The sequence below is a fragment of the Typopeltis vanoorti genome, chromosome 16, assembly GCF_054136105.1.
Source record: "Typopeltis vanoorti isolate ZY-2024b chromosome 16, IOZ_Tvanoo_1.0, whole genome shotgun sequence".
Lineage (NCBI taxonomy): Eukaryota > Metazoa > Arthropoda > Arachnida > Uropygi > Thelyphonidae > Typopeltis > Typopeltis vanoorti.
The window spans coordinates 24,313,483-24,331,802 of NC_143564.1; the positions used below are offsets into that span (position 1 = coordinate 24,313,483).

At 34.8% G+C, this 18,320-nt stretch overlaps 1 protein-coding gene across 1 annotated transcript in view; it reads left to right on the top strand.

The window, feature by feature from the left end:
* LOC150097899 (uncharacterized) overlaps positions 1 to 18,320 on the top strand; it is a 413,970-nt gene that overhangs the window by 87,367 nt on the left and 308,283 nt on the right. Inside the window, exon 2 of the mRNA XM_090406626.1 lies at positions 15,663 to 15,741. Within this exon, the coding sequence (XP_090262752.1) occupies positions 15,740 to 15,741 (2 nt within the window). The 5' untranslated portion in view covers positions 15,663 to 15,739. The remainder of the gene's footprint in view (positions 1 to 15,662; positions 15,742 to 18,320) is intronic.

The following is an 18,320-nucleotide window of genomic DNA, read 5'->3' on the forward strand; positions in this document are numbered from 1 at the left end:
CTTGCTTTTTTTTTTCCTCCTCTTCCCAAGAATAACGGTAGCAAGTCCCAAGAATGCCAATGACCAAATGAAATTCTGATACTTCATGCAATATACAAAGCCAACATCGATCGTCTGGAATAATGACTGATCGGCGGAATGCTGAAAAAACCATAAATAATTCATTCAGTCTATTACAGAACGCTGCTATGTTCGGAATGGTCTATAAAAAGTTTATGGAAGAGGTCACTATATTTGCTTAGTTTTCTACGGTATTTCCTGTTCGCCAAGACAGTCTACTGTGGACCTCTCACTATAGCTTTGCTTATTTCTTCATCTATCTTTAGATCTTCGTCTATCTGTGTGTCTTTTTTTCGTATAGGAAGTCTAATGGATATAGCAGCTAAATCGTCAAAAACTTCCCAAAACTGTTTAGTTATTTAAGAGAAGCTGAATATTTAAAATCTTCATATCTAGAGTGCGCTTGCATAAAAATTCTTAAGTGGAAGATCTTAAGAGTTTACAGATTCCCATCACGAGCTCATATCGATGTTTAATATGTGAAGTCGATGATGTTCGGAGACCCTCAGGAGGGGATGGAATAAAGATATCGTTGTTGCGTGGAGAAGGAAAAGGGGACAGGGGTTGGAGAAAAGTAATCCTTGAACTCTCGTCATGAAGCTTTCGGAAAGAAGACGGCCTTTTGCATCGTAGATCAAGATTTTGAAACATGAAATGAATTCGATGCTGATTACAAAGAAGGATAAAGAAGCGTAGCGTGAGCTTTGCAATGTTCATTTATAATCTGTTTTTAATAGGAGAACGCCTTTGTGTCTGTGTATTGTTTGAAATATTCAGAATAGTTCTCCATTGAACGGGCGAATTGATTTATTCAAACATTTGCTGTATTTAGAAGAAAAAAAGTGTGAAAAGGAAATTTCATTTGTCAGAGCAGAAGCCTAAAAAATAATTCGATAAATGATTAAAACCTCTCTAGTGGTGTCGTAATTGATCCACGTAACAACTGGAAAAGTAAACAACCTGGAACTGGAATATAATTTATTAAACTATCTTTAAATATTTATTTCATTAAATGAAAAGAGATAATAAAGAGCAAAACAACAGAATTGTTACAATATTTCTGAACTGTTTCGGAGATTTCCCCCCCCCCGCGAGTTTAAAACCTTTTGTCTATAGCTTAATCATATGGAAACAGATTCTCATTGGGTATTTCAAATTCATTTATGAAAGCATTGAGATCTTTGTCTTTCGTCCATCTCGTAAGAGCGCAATGAATTTCCTAGATTCGTCAAAGAATCGAAAATTCAATTTCCTCACCCCAAACTGAATTAAATGGGTTTTTGTCTGGGAATTTTGTTAGTGGTGATTTCTTACGATTGCTCCGCGAGTTCGACAACCTCTAACGCTTTCGATAGGCCAGCCATATCCTATTAGGACGGAAAGCAAATGCAGCCTGCGGTTAATAATCGTTGGCAGGAGAGATTAATTTATTTACAGAAATGCAAAACCCTGTAGAGTTTCCATGTTTACCAGAAGGAATATATAATAATAAACGAAGGTCAAGCAGAGCCTCCGGGAGTCATTATTAATGAATTTAATGTCAGCGGAGTTAACTAAGATCCGTTTTCGCTGCTCGTGCAATAGCACACTCCTAAAATTACCACACACCTTGGAGCTAAAGAGCCATCCTTCTGTCACGATGCCGTAAGGGTCCTTTTCGGTCGACTCTCCTGTTGGGAATCGAAGGGGGGGGGGAACAAATGGCTCGGTGTTTAAAAGGTAGCAAAGTAATGATGAGGCCGAAATGCAAGTGTGATCGAAATGCTGCACGATTGGAATAATAACTCAGAAACCCTTCGATCTATAAATGATTGCCTGCTTATGAACGTTGCAATCAGATATACAGCAATTAACTTCGTGGAATCGCGTACTAACTAGGAAAGACGGTAACAGAGAAAGGCCACGTGATGCAGTTTTGCAAGATGAACGGCAAAGGTTAAAAACTACGAGTCTACGAATTATGCAAATTATTTAAAGTAATTTTTGGATATTTATTTTTTCTCACTTTCTTTTATTTAGTTTTATTATTGTCTTTCTAGAATCTTCATCGGATTTCGATATTTCGCTGAGATATCAATATGTACAATGAGCTAATTTATCAAATAAATTAGTATAATAATTATTAATTAATTTATATTAATATACTAATGCAAGAATTAGTCTTATTTTAACAAGAGATTGATTTAGAATTAGGCAGTTTCATTGAGCATATTTTTGAACATAAACTTATCTTATCCTGTGAAAATGCGTTGATTTACGAGTATATCAACTATGAATTTTTTAAAAAAACTCTTGAATTATTCACTTCTTTCTTCATGTGTTGGACACAATCACCTATCATGGCCTATTAACTTGTCTTCATATTTATAGTATGATGATACAACGTTGGGATGCCTATACGGACATTTGCCAAATGTCCCCGAAACCAATATATCAGTATTGATTGTAATGTATTTTTGCCTATGATTTGTTCTACTGGTTTGCCTGGTTTCTGGGAAAAAAAAAAAAAAAAACTATCCTCCATCTCCATATGAGAACAGCTAACTCGCATGCATTTGAAAGCCCTAATAAAGCTTCTGACCCAGCATCCTCCCAATTAGCGACTATATGAACTCATTGAAATAAAGAATCTTAAAAGCATCTTCCTCGACCATGTGTACATCTGGGAGGAGCTTTCCATTTTCCCAATCAACTTTTAATCCACAGAAATTAAGCAGAATAAAAAATATGCAATTATCACTTTCGTTTTCATTTTTGAAGATTTCCTTTTGTAAATAGCAGAATAGAATATTGAGATGAGAGAGACATCCTCAGGTATTGTATGGATTTAATTTTGACCAGGTTTCCGTTCATTGGCTATCAAGCAAAGACAAAATTGCTTAGACGGAAAACATGAAATCATCAAAAATTAAAGATTTTTTCGTATTTTTTTATTTATTTATTTTACCATTTTATATTTTATTTATTGACACTGCTTGGTATTAACTAGCAAATTTATGTAAGAACAATAAATGATTAAAATTATTTTTAAAAAATTATTAGATTTTTGCTCTGAAGTTTGTGTCGACTCGGTAGCATTTAAAGTCCAAGTTCGGACTTGGCATGAGCAATTATTTTTACAACTCCCGTTTTAAGACCAAAACTCTGTTATGCATAAGGCAAGTAGAGCATAAAATGAAATCAAAATAAATGTTTGCGGTGAAAATATTTAAGTTAATGAAGATCCACCTTTTCCATGTTTAGTCTCACTCTCACAGCACGATTAGAGAAAGAATTTAAGAGAGTAATTAAAGCGAAAACAGAAGGACCCATTAACTGCATTCCCTCTAGAACAGTATTCCCCGTAGCACATTACACGGAAGAAGAAAAAGCGATACGAATTAAGTAAATGGAACGGAATATAATGTTCGTTTTTCATAAATATGGACAGCTAAGTGTCCATATTTATGACGCCAGGGAGATAACATCAATATTAATGGTTCATCACTTAACTTCATTTACATAATAAAATAATAGAGACAAAAGCCGAGATTGGATTATTTAAAATTACGCACCGATGCATCAGGATGAGGAATAACAAATGAGATGGATTCCTGTAGCCTCACTTATCGAGATTTAAATTAGAAATTCTAAATCCCCACCCCTAACTTGCCTAACAATTCGAATATTTCTTGTTACATTTACACAAATGAATGTTTTAAGGGGAAATTTAATGTGTGAAGTTGTCGATAAAAAGTTTACCAACAAATGGAACAAACTAATTTCAATATAATGGCATCTGAGCCCTTATCCCGACTGAGAGTTTGTTGCTACTACATTGAACTAGGAGGCGCTGATTTACAGAGTGTGACCATGGAAACAGCATAATATGTTAGGCTGATAGTAAGGAAGAGGTAATAAGGAATAGAAGTAATCAGTTAAAATATAATATCTAGTTATCGTTATCCAAAGGCAGTCACAAAATTACCCATTTCAGAATTGCAATTTTGCATATTGTGATATTATTCACGGTATTATCACAACAGTTGAACCAGGCGCCTATTTTATGACAAAAATGGGCTTATTTATTATCATTTGTAACATCTTTAGCGAGAAAATGATTCCAAGCGAAATTATTTCTTTTAGAATCATTTTGCCACTAAAGATGGATCCTATTTTTGCAAAAAAAATTAAGGACTCAATTAAAAAATTTTTTTTTTAGTAAAGATGCTAAATATTTTATTTTGAATAATTTTGTTGCTAAAGATAGTGTAATTTAAATCAAAATTACAACTCAACAAATTTTAGTAGCTATTATAACTACCAAATTTCATTAAAATCTGTCCTGTCAGAGCTGAAAAATGGCATTCGAACCGACAATTGGAGAAAGCGAATCTAAGAGCTTTCGCATTTCGCGAAATGAGTCTGAAATGCTTAGATTTCTAGCTATAGACCCATAGTTATATACACGTGTGAATTTCGGAATAGGCAGAGGGTTGATTAAAGGTGATTCTTGGAAACAGAAGAAAGGATGGTGCGAATAGCATTCAAAATGGCGACCATATCTCCAAAGTGTGAGATAAAAGAGGAGGGATGCATTTTTGTTGTGCACATTTTTTTTTTTTCTTGAAATTTTATCTGCAAAACTTTTTTTCGTACTTCACAAACTACGATTTTTCTCTCTCCCCCTTCTTTTTTTCGAATACTAAATTTTTCAGATTGTATGCAGGTCTTCTCTAATAATTAACTAAAAGTCGCAGTGGGAACTGAAGTAAAAAGTAAATGCGGTACTGTTACATTGCAGACATCGGAATGTATTGTGCATCCCTTCGCGGCGATCTGATCCGTCTCAATTCATCAGCTTACTGTGAAAGTGTCGGATGTCCTGTTGTTTTCATTGCTGTCGGATATGTCTACATGTCAACGAAGAGATGGATGGCGGATTCATGCATATGTATTGCAAAACAATTCTTTTAAAAGACTCTTAGTTATGATATTAAATCCTCAATGAAGACATAGTAACGCAGATAAGCACCAAGTGCGCTTAAGAAGATATGTCTAAAAATGTAGGAAACGAAAACAGGAAAAATAACGGATAGGAACACAGCCATATATCTACATACCTGACACCACTAGAAGACAGATTTCATTGTCACAATCAGCGATATGCCCGTATGTAATCTACTTGTGTTTTACATGAGTTGTTGGAAATGGTCTGTCGTTGGCGCCGATTTCCATGTCTCCTCAATTTATCATAGAGAAGCTAACCTGTCTTTTACCATATCCTCTGTCTTTTCTTTTGAGAACAGGGCGTTTCTTGCCCACTTTTTCTTCTTTGTAAGTGTCTACAACGGCTGATTTGAAGCGAGAGACATCGCTCTTGAACCACAAAATGTCGTGGTCGATCACACTGCTTTGGTAGAAGAAATGTCCTCGATGCCGTGATTATTGGTCATTTTTCAGCAACTGTAGAATACGCAGGTCTTCTTTTGGCAATACATCATTTTGTTTGGCATACCTATTAGCTAGTCCAGCATCCGTTACTCGAGTTCAGAGCGTAGAGATCAAAACGTTGGGAAAAATTACCACCGCTCGAGATCACCACCGTGCACACACTTTTTCACAGCCTCTTTCCCTAGTTAACACGCCCTTGTTCTTCCAGTAGCCCTTCATAGTTCGCTGTAGGCGATGAGATCTGCGTTTGTCATAAGGGGTAAGAAAGTCTGATAAGCTCTTGCCTCCTGCACGATATTGAAAACGCCCTTGCATTAAACAGACTGGTATTTCGTTGTGGATTTATTGGTATTCTTTGCATGAATAATGGGAAGTCATAAATATTATCTCGCACGAAGTGGATATAAAGTGCTCCTAGATATGGTTTGTGGTTTAGGTGTACGTGACCAAACAAAGGTAATAAGTTATCAATTAAATATAGTACCAGTCGAATTTATTACATTTATTCCCCACAAGTCGTTTTGTCTGCATGCAAATAGCGCACTTTATTCGCTTCAACTTAACATCGAAATGCCTATTTTTGACAGTTCAGTCGAAGTAGTCTGTTAAGAAGATAAAAATTACGTATAATTATCACTGCGATGGTTTTTAAAGAGATGTTATCAACAGCTGTACAATGACGCCACAACTAAAGGCTTATCCTAAGGCGATCTATAAGTAACAGAAGGGAGGACACATTCTAGACGCTCAAATATGATTCTTAGATAGACTGGTTCACTTTAAAAGTGCCACACCTTATATTTAAGTTAACGTTTCCCTATCTCCATACTACAGTGTTGAAGAGGACGTTGGTTGATAGCCGACTTATGCATTCTGTTTTTATTTATTTTGACTCGGACTGTACGGTAAAAACAGAATGTTATCTCATCTACTTTATTTTTGATTCACAGTTTTGAGTCTTCAGCGCAGTGACACACTCTGGCCACTCGATGTTAGTACTTTAAGGACGCTTGGCTGACAGGTGAGTAGCTCTGGCCTGCAATGGGATTGACCTTAACTGAAAATACGAGACAGGATATTCCTCTCATCTTCGTTTAGTCACACAATTTTAACTACTCACAAACATGTTTGTCACGTCTATTTGGTTTTAGACTCATATAATATTTTTATTTCAGGAATTATAATTGAATTTTTGGCATTTTCCATTAAGGTTCTTACCATAATTGTATTTGCATGTCGGTTTTATATTCAATAAATAAAAAAAGAGTGCTGCTGCTTAACTTTTACCCCCCTGAGAAAGAGAGATTGGAATGTTCTGTTGCAACGATCGTTACTAGAATTGCCCTCAGCACTGTTTATTGTCAGAATATCCCCAGAGAATCAGTGACGCCAAACAGCATCGTCACAAAACTCATGATATTCTAGCCAGTAATATATTGAAAAGAGCAGCCATGTTAAAAAAAAAAAAAAAAAAAAAATCTCTAAATAATCAACCATTTATAGGAATTAAATATTTATACAAAATAATTATTTTTTTTTAAATTCTCGACATTCCTATAAGTTAATTCATAGCAGGAAGAAAAGGAATCGAGTCTTCCTCAAAGTCTCATCAAAATTAAATAATTAGCGTCTAATTTAAATTATTCCTGCACTAAAGGGAAGAAATAAAAGAAAATTAAAGAAAAAATGTACCAACTAAATCTTCTCCGCAGGTTTTGCAGTGCTTACGTACAAAACTGTCAACTAATATATTTTTTAAACAGTTTAATGTTTTTTTATAGATTAAAATTTTTATAAAAGGCAATAAAGATAAATATTAACATTATTGGCTACTACATCCTTTGGAGCTCATTACGTGATAAATTAAGATCCTTTTGAGAGCTTTGTCATAAAAGAATTGCACTTATTATGATGTGGAATATTCTGTTTTTGGAATTTTAGATAATATTTTAAACATAGTGCTGAATTATAAATAACATTAGCTGCGTCATTATTTCCTATAAAGATAAATTAGTTTTAACGTGTCTCAAAATAGTATACATGGTAGTTTGAGACATCACTTTCGCCTTAAACTACTAAATAGAACTATATATACAGTATATGTATATAAATAGAGAGATCAGGCCGAAAACTCATATTGCATATGAAGCATCTATGCAGGTATATCAAGGAAATAACCAAAAGTTGTACATTTTTCAGGGCATTCCTGAGATGTTTTCATACGTTTTTTTTTTTTTTCAGCAATGTTATATCTCCAGAAGAAAGTTATTATGTGCTGTATACAGTTGAATAAATTTAGGATCTCTCGGAAATCTAAAATACATCGTATTGCTTTTTCCCTATCCTGGTGTCCCCCTCCCTGCGCGCGCACACACACACACACATACACAGTGCATAGATGCTTCCTCATTTCTAAACGTTAGCCAGAGAGGTAAATTGAAAATCTGTGCTAAACGGTATGGCCTACTTCGTGCCTTTCTGGCATTATTCTGGTTTCCCCAACAGCTCTCAAAGTTTATCGATTCCTCAGTCGTATTACACTCCGTTTATAAATTGCATTGCGAATATATTTTATTTTTATTTATTCTATATAAATCAGTCTTGCTAGTCGATGTGATTTTACTAAATCTGAAAGCATGCTTAGCTGTAATCCCATTCACATTTTCACACAAATTCTTACATTAAACGACATGGGTTTAGTATAGTGCTAACGCTCATTTCACTCCATTACTTTACCCTTAAGGATGGATTCATGAATAATTATAATCTGTACATAATCAACAGCTAATTAAATATTTTAATATTAGCGTAGCACAGCCTAGGATTGCTTCTAATTCTGTCTTTCCCTTTCCAGACGCAGCATCCATGTGTGTTGTGTTATTTTCGGGTTACCCCATCACTAGATCAAATTGTACTTATAATGGAATATAATTATAGCTCAATCATGTGTCCTGTTATATTTGTAAATAGTAATTGGCTCCTGTATGAAGTATTATTAAAACAATCACTGAGTATGGTGACATTGGGTTTTTCCTATAGAAATTTTCAGTGTAAAAGACATGGGGAAACACCGACTCGGAGACCAACTCAGGAACTGGTAGAAATTGCCAGTCTATAAGGAATAATATGAGAGGAATTGAGTATGAAGTTTGTCTTGTTAATTAGGTAGTAGAGATGTTAACCATTGGTTTCCAGATTTATTCTTATCCAAATACTTTATTATTAGTTAGTTCAAGTGCTAACATAATTAGATTGTTCTTAGAGGTTACCGACCCTGGGGTACGGTATTACTTCAAAGTTAATCACTTTTGTGACCTTGTTATGTACATGGAACTCCGTTACAGTGGGTTAAAAAAAGTTCAGAACCAGTCAAGTAGACATAATCAATCCCAAAGACACTGTTATCGAATAGCCTTTCTGAAGACCAACACATTCGCAGTATGTTCGACTGACAGTGGTTGGTTGGACAAAACACATGAACACATGGTATGGCTTGAAACACATGCGAGAAATTGTACCCTGAGAAGGCAATCAATAAATCATAAATCAATGGATTGCTCCATTGATTTAATCATCTCTAGAAACCTCCTTGGTGTTAATCTTGAGCCTTGGAGCCTGAGCCTACATATGCGATAATAAAGAAGCAAAGGCATGCAACTGTTTCATTGAGTAATGCCTAAGAATGAATTGCAATTGATAAACAAGATCCTTTGTCGCCAACACACTTCCAATGGAAGTTTGCAACCAACTCTGTCATCTGATGTTCTGATAACACTCGTTACAAAAAAAAAAAAAAAAGTGTGTGTTGGCGACAAAGCATAAAGTTTTACGCCGCATTGATAAATTTATGAATTTAGCATTTATTAACCAAAGAAGAGTGTGTGTGTGTGTGTGTAATTATCTGCTGTTTAAATTGAGTTTCGGGTGTTTTTAGACCATCTTCACAGTCGGTAAGCACCGTTTGGGATACCGAATACATTCTCATCCCTCCATTCTCTGCTACTACACTCTGCCTCCACGTTCGCAATGCTTTGTCATTCACGAGTATTTCTTATTTGAAGAAAGTGTTCCGTTATTCGTCACACACAATGCTATTATGTAACACCGAAGGACTTCTTTCACTACGGAAGTGTCTATTGATGTACCACCACTATACTACGGACCTACCCGAATACCCCCGGGACGGGAGCGGTGGGCTGTAAAATTCAGAAGTGTGCCAGAGTAGGAGGAGGGGTACATTGACCTCTCTCTCTCTATCTCTGCATCTAATTTTTTTTTTTTTTAAAGTTTGTTTTTTTTTTTCCTCTTAATATGCCTAATTTATCAGTTTTTTTTAAATACCCGATACTCACTTGAATTTAGAGAAGCATTTTTAGCACATTTTTATATCTAACATCTCTCCCAGTGGGCTACAATAATGCATATCTTAATGTATCAGTTTTTAATCATTTCAAGTTTTGTTATCACTGATGTATTCGTATTTAGTGTGAATTTTTGTATAAAAAAATATGACAACAAATAAATTCATTGAAATAACGCTAGAGGGGCCTAGTTCTAATAGTGAAAATGACACGTCGAAAGATTTGAAATGACAAAATAGAAACTTGGACGTGATGTAAACTGTTTGAATGGAGGCCGAACCATTTGTATGTTTACACAAGAGGAGGAAGTTGTTCAAGCTGCAGAGGCCTGAAATAAGGGGGGATTGCTTGAGGAATGTTAATCTCCTAATTAAATCACGTCTTTACAACACCACAGCTGTCGCAATGGCTTTTTACTCCAACCTCCAACTCTCTCTCTCAAACGGTAACCTTGCAACCGCTGGTCATCAATCGTATATGCCACGCCATTACAGGGAGTGAGTGTCCAGTAACCTTTCACAGCACGGGGTGGTGCCAAGGCACGCAGTAACTGCCCAGATAGATGACTGCATGGGACCGCGGCTACACACTCAGACTTCTTCATTATGTCCACGTTTCATAAAGCCTAATGGGGATTCAACGCAGAGGTCGCGACCTACAGGTTACGGAAAGATGGCCATATCATTTACAAGACGCCATAAAACTTGCGCCGGTTGACGAGATTTGTTTTCTCCCCTGGTAGCGAGGGTAGGTGTTCCACTCCTGCCGAGGTCACTTCTCTGATTGGGATTGAGACGTCTTAGGCTGGGAATTCTTCTTTTCCTTCGCTGTGATGTTTATTGATAGCTTCACCTGATAATGCATGTTTGGGATCTCCTTGCACTGGCCCCATGGTGCAGATCAACCTTAAAGCACCCCCTTCCCCTTTTTTTGAACAGAACGTTTTTTGTTCATTTACTGTAAACAAATCTTATCCTACTTTCCAAATGTAAGCATGCAAAGTAATTCCCCCCCCCCCCCCCATGCTAACCTGATTTATTTATATGACAGTATATCAGTTTTCCCTTAAGTTTAACTGCAAATAATATCTATACTGATAGACATACAGAAGAGGATGTGTGAATTTTAATTCTATAATATAAACTTTTTTTATGGTGAAACCTGCGGTGGTATCCATAACTATAGAATAACACGTATGCCGCAGTAAATAACTTTTTTTATTATGTAAATATTTAGTCTTATGTATCATAAGACGTTATCAGTACAACTAACGAACAACAATAGGAATTGAGTTTAAAAAAAAGTAGTGCGCATGCTTAAATTGGAATCCCTCTATGTATGCAGTTCTACTACTGTACTGCAATTAAAACTACTGGACTGAAATTAAAATTACTTAAATTAAAATATAGCAGATAAATTATTGAATACAATTGAGGATAAACAATTTTCCACACTTTTGGAATAGTGGCAGTCATTTCTATTAAGATTAGATCCATGAAGTAAGGCTTCAGCACTTTCTTTATATAATCCTTCATGTTTATATGTGTGGATCTATGTAGTAACTTGGCGTTTTGCCATTGGATCTTGTGATTAGCATTTTCGATTCCATATTTATGCAAGACCAGATTTGTGAGGTTTGATATAAACATTGTTACTTTTGGCAATGAAAATTACTCGTTTTATATCAAGATGTTTGACTTTGTTGCTTTGTTTTCTACTTCTAAGAAATTCAAATCAAAACGACAGTTATTAATCCCTCCTATCACACAATGACTGCACAAAAAAGGGATAAAATCGTCGAATAGGATAGAAAATAGTGAAATTCAGAAATACTTCTAATATAATTTAAACGTTTACCTCTCTTTCAAATATGCATGCTCTATAAATATAACCAGTAATATATAATCAACAGCCATACAACCAATTTTAAGAATTACTAGAGGCGATACGCATCGCTATCTTTTGTTGTTATTATTGTAGATTTACATCTCTTTGGCTTTGGGCGTGTGCTGACACTCACGCGAAATCATAGATTCTTCATGTATGACCTCCACTGTACAGACTGCACGTGTGGATTAACATTATCATAGTCTTGTTGATAGCACTGCATTAATGATAAAATAGTATTCATGCTTTTAAACAACAATTCAGATTCCATTGATTCGACAATGTTGTAACCATCTATCAGTGGTTTCACGAACTTGATATGAGTCTGTATTTAGAACGTGTGATTCAACTCTCCCGGGTAGCTGTTTATTCCGTTTAATGAATAAGCCAAGAAAAATACTAATTGATATGTTAGATGCGTATTACAAGCATTTTTAATTGCCCATATTAAGCTATAATTGATTTCTAAAACCCAGTTAGAAAGCCTATAAGCGAGGATGGAGACTCGATTTAATTTTAAATTTTAAATTACGTTTGATTGTACTAATTATTTTTAATATTTAATGCAGAAATTTGTGTTCGGAATGTTTCTTCTTCATTTTGGTTATTATGAAGTAAGAGAAGTGCAATCAGCTGCTGAGTGTGGTGAGTAATTGTCCCACTTTTGATGGGGGGGGGAGGGACAGATGTCCGCTAAACCATCTTTAGAGATACGAGTCTTGCTTCCACATAATGCAAACATAGGGCTACTCATCTCTAAAGAATACACTGCGCAGACTAGTCCACCCACAAACGGCTATAAACCTATAGTGCATTCGTACCATGGGTGGGCTAAGGATTTTTTCCCCTATTTTTTTATTGTTTTTATATATTTGTTATATTTATATTTATTGTTTTTACATAATCCAGAAACCCTACTCTAGATATAAGGCGAACTTTTTCAATCCATTTAGGACTCCATGAGAAGCGATGCTTTCACAGAGGGTGAGAAAATTAATCCCCCACCTATATTTTTTTTCCGTATTTTATTAAATATGATTAGTTGCATTAGCATTAAAAAGAAGTGGTACCAATTCAAAATTAGGATTTTTGTTCACTTTTGACACATGCCTTGGGTTTTCCATCCACCCTTTATCTTAGACATATTCATTGCCTTCTTCTTTCCCATTAAATACATTTTCACATAATTACAATAAACTTATATTCTGATAATATTGGAACTGCTGTAGAACTGGTTAAAATTGTAAACTATTATAGAATTAAACGTCATAGAAAGCAAGCCAAGCAGATTTTTTCTTTAAAATTCTTAAATATAAGTGTTTAAAAACAATATCCTTCTCCTGGATAGAGCCTGTTGTAGAGTGAGTTGGGACAATACGTAAACCACTACTCTGATTGTCTCGAAATAAATTAATGCACATTCTAACTATTAAAAGATATTCGGAATTCTACAAGAGCAATGCCTGTACCTCTCTCTCTCTCTCTCTCTCTCTCTCTCTCTCTCTCTCTCTCCCTCCCTTAGACTGTCCATCGTTTCACCTGATAGTGAATTTTTAAATCAAAATTATGCTTATTTCAGCAGAATTGAGAATTTGTAGACTCGAGGCTCAAACATTTTCTCTCTCTCTCTCACAGCTTCGGTTTTTTAAAAATCGTATTAATAAAAATAACACCAATTTACCAGTTTAAGAACTTGATCAGGTATTACTTGAATTGGAATAAGGATATTTTGATAATTTATTTTTATTTTAAATATTGTGGATTACTCAAAACTTTATTCAATACTATGCAATTAAGTTGTACAGGTCCTCATCACCTGTATCTATTTCATATAGTGTTTTTAACTCGTGTTCTTGGTCGCTAAGCGTAAAATTGATTTGAACAGGCACTTAATTATCTAAATAAATAAATTAATGCTTTTTTTATCGAAGAAATATAAAAAGAACTACATGGAAAAGATGGCTGAGGTTATATAAGGGTTACCTCGTGCTCATTTATATATGAGTATGTTTTGAAAGGATAAAATCATTTTACGAAGCCCAAAATGTTTTTAATATACTGGTTCTCAGGCTCTGCTTTAAAATATTCCATGTAAATAATGTAAGCATATTAACTGAGGCAAAAAACTAGAAATTTCTGGTTCCTTAACTTCATGTGATTTATACTTTTTTTTTTTTTGATCGCGACACCACTTCTTACTCTTAGAACTTCGGTCACTATAAATCCCGCACCCAACCAACCCCAGAATACTGTTCTCACATTTGGGAGCAGTGTGCCAACATTTTTCATAACATTCTTGATGCTATCCGGAAGCAGGTGTTCAAGTTAATTGATGATCCCACTTTCACAGTGCTCATTCTTTCCCACTTTCTGTCAGGCATTTCTTTTCAGTCTTAAACCTTGCATTTTCCTTGTTGGACCTATGAAAATACAAACAACTTCCTGTTTTAATCAATGTTAGACTCACTGAACTAATTTTCCCTTTTTCATTTACTGTTGTCCTCTGGGAACAGCAAAGATTGTGAACTCCAGTGTTTAAGAAAACGTACATGTTCCCTCTTAATATCTTGCCCATGCAAGGAACTAATGTACTTTTGGTTCTGCAACTTCTTGTACCTGTTAGAATGACGTATTTCTTGATGCCTCAATATTGCCTCTGAGCTTGTAGAACTTATATGCTCATGCAGATACACTTTTGAAATTTTGACGCATTCCCTATTACAATTTTTATGTTTGCAGCATTTTTTCGAAAAATATTGCAGAAAACGATTATAAAAAAGGTGTTATCAAAGTGTTCTTCCCCGCCAAAATGTTTTACATAAAGTTAATAAAATAGATATCAACGGTCCAGTTAACTTTTCTTGTTTCTTTCCATTTGTTAAAATCTATGATTTACGCAGTACTTCAAGTCCTTTTAACTCGCGTATTTATTTAACTGAATTCAATACAAACGGTAATTTTGATTATATTCACTGAAATATATCTTGTGGCCTTCAAGGTGCGACGAAACTCACCCGTCATTAACTTTGAAGTATTGCGAAACTGTTCTAGAAATATGAATGTCCCATCAACAGACGCAGTAGACGAACTTTATTGTGCGAAGTCTGTCGAAACTAGAAATTTTTAGTCTAGACAACCTGGGGATGTTTTGGGGGATTGGTCTATGTGAAGATGATTCCGTAATCACTGATGCAGCTGCCTAAATCTACATGATTTGCGTTTAGTAATTTTCTGTAATGGAGGTTGGTTCGGCGTGCCTTCGTAGGGTCAGCCTGGATGATAACGGTGAGCAGCCAACCGTGGCGCCTAGAAGGTACGGACTATTAATTATGTACTCCTACTATACGAGAATGAATAATGTGTTTGAAAAATATTTATTTGTGGCCAGTCGTGACTTTTTCTCCTGTGCAGATCCAACGATTCAAGTACTGCTTACAATTATATCTCTGTGCAGACATGTATTTAAAAATGGACGCCCTGTCGCCCACACGAAGTATAAATAACAGAGAATTTCTGCGGCTGCTTGATATGATGCTAAAAAAAAACAAAACCTATTTTTTTTTCAGCATTACTTGCGTTAAATTTTATTTCTAATGATTATTTTACTGATTGAAACCCATTTATTAGGAAAACTTTTCCTCGGATTTTTTTTTTTTTTATTGTTCTTTCCAAAATAAATTGCATTTTATCGGATTAAAAGATGATCTTTGAGATGTGGTAAACCAACCCAGCTCGAAAGCGACATCGTGTTCGGTAATTAAATATGATCATCAGTAGCAATAAGGGAGGATTTATCTTCAGAAAGTTACTGAGAACTCTGATTAAAATATAATATCACTAAATCAGATTTTTAAATACACAAAATTTTCAATTTTGTTTATTCTGCACTTTTGATTTTTTTTTTTAAATTCGTTGTTACAGATGGTAGTGGCGTTCGCATTACATCGGGGTTTCCGAGTTCAGTATATGTTGGTCCACTGAGGTCATCACCAGCTTTCATGTAAGTACGTTCATAACTATGGCTTTAATCATAGGTACTTTTTTTTTTTTTTCTTAAATTCAAAAATCAAGGCTTTTATGTTTCTCTATTTTTTGTCATGTGTTAGTGTTGTACAACAGGAGGAATGCTGTCAATATTAATAGTCGTTTAAATTAAGATAGCAGCTTCTAACACTTTTACAGAAAAAAAATGCTATATGGCGTAATAAAAAAATATTATAAGAATATTTTGGGAATTATAGGAGATATCTTTTCAAAAGACTGGCGAGATCACTATTTCATCATGATATAAAATAATAAAAAAAAAATGCGTAGCCACCTATAGTCGATAAAAAAACGCTAAACTAGAATGGTAATTAAACACCATAGCATGATAAAGAATTTTAATACGACTTATATAAACCAGAATATGCGAATGTCGCTTAGAAAAATTTCCTCGAGTTCAGCTGTGACAAACCTCTATAGCAAGATTGAGAAATTGATGAGGAAGCAAAGAGTGCTTGCCTTATTGAGCGTTGTTCTACACAGACCTTTCCTTCAGATATTATCATAGCAGATTTTTGTCCGTTGTAATGCATCGTATTGCACCGAAGAACCTGTTTGGTGTGATAATTCCACAACCGCGTTGAAATACTACTGAAATAATAATAAAAAAGAAACACTGGAATTGTCAATACCACTTGACAAAAACACGTGACAGCATATTGAATTGGTGAGGAATGCTTTTTCTTCTAGATAATTTTTTTTTTTTTTTTTTTTTTTTTTTTTTGTCGAAGGACCACTGTAATTGAAGTTACTTTCATAGGCAAACTACCTAAATTTACCTATACACACAAACCACCACAACAAACTAAACCAAAAAAAAAGTTAATTTCCTACTAGCTATGAATATTTCAGTCACAAATAAATATGACATCTAGAATAAAAACATCAACAACCAGAAAAGTGTCGAGTAAAACCACTAGTAAACTACTGTGAATGTCCTCTCGTAGCCTAGCTCTCGGGTGGTGCTTATGTGCTGCTTTCAGTACTGCAGACATTTTGCTTTTCATTAAGAGAGAAAATTTGGTCAATCTCGATACATACATTGGTCTATATTTCTAAAGTTGATACTTAGCTCATATGGTGTATTAGCCTTTTTTTTTAATATTTTTAACAAACCATAAGATTTTTTGTTGTTTGATTATATGATATCTATTGATGTGTATCAATTGATGCCAAAAAAAAGTCTCATAAACATGCAATAAAAAGAACAAAATTGAGGGAGGTTTTTCGTCCTTCAAAGCAGGCAAACTGGCACCTTGAAATGCATATCTTTCTTGTCCAATAGATGATTGCGTTGATACTATTGGACAAGGAAGGCAACGGGAAACTACTTTGTTCTACAATCAAAGTAGCATTGCTACCCCACCACCCGTTAGGTCCAGGAGAGACACGCGCATATATATCATATTCTTCATTTCTATATATAGCGATTATAATTTCTTCGCATGTGTGATAATATAATCAAATATTTTTTAAGAGACCATGTGTTTTTTGGTCTTCTGCCTATTCTAACCTCCTCTGATTCTCACACATCTTAAGACGCTGTAACTTCTATTTTCTTTCTTGAACTGCCATATTTGATTGTATATCGCAAAAATATTCTTTATGCCGCACTCAGTGTATTTATGTTTGCGAAATATCCAGCCATTGCGAAATTCTAATTTTGTTCTTCCCATCTAAACTTTAAATTTGTCCATTACAAAGTGTGTAGTAGTGCCACAGGATCTTCTTCAGAAAGTAGAAAAAAAAAAAAAAACGATCACTCAAACCTTGATGATAAACCTATTAATATATAACAGCTGACGATCAATAGATTTACATCTAATGCTGAAATCGGCTATCAAACTAAGAATGAAAATTCCCAGTTTGATTTTTTTAAGTCATTTTTTATGCATTTTTCATGCACGTCTGAATGCAAACATTTTTACCTCAAGAAAAACAAACGTTGAAGTAATAAATGACGCAAAAGGATATATCATTAACTGAACCAATTTTATAAATAGTTCATTAATTTCTCTGGGTTCATTTATGTTAGTACGTGCCATAATTACTGGTGAGATCTAGTTTAATAAACGAAAAAAAAAAAAAACCTTCAATTATTGGGTATTTTAAAAGGGCCAGAAATCTTGCCTTTCGCCGTGGGTTAGAAATCAATAAACTATTCGCATTTTATTTTCATTCCTCTTCTGAAATTGCGTAGCCGAAAACCGAACAAATCTCGTGGAGAACGAATATTTTTTTCCCTACAGTCTCTCTTTCCCTTTTTTTTTTTTTTTTTTACTTGAGATGTCATGTGCCCTTTAAAATGCGAAGTTCACTTTACCAGGCCCCTTTAAAAGTCCCTCTAAATATGTGTTGAATTTATCTGGATCGGAAATCAAGTTTTCATAAGTTCTTATCACTAGTTTGATGGAAACAAGTCCGCCAGGGGGCAGTATAAAGACACAATCACCTTCAGACTATGATCGCAAATGGTAACGCAGTCTCTTATGATTGGTTACTTCAGAAAGGAGGTGACTCGGACGGGGGACATTG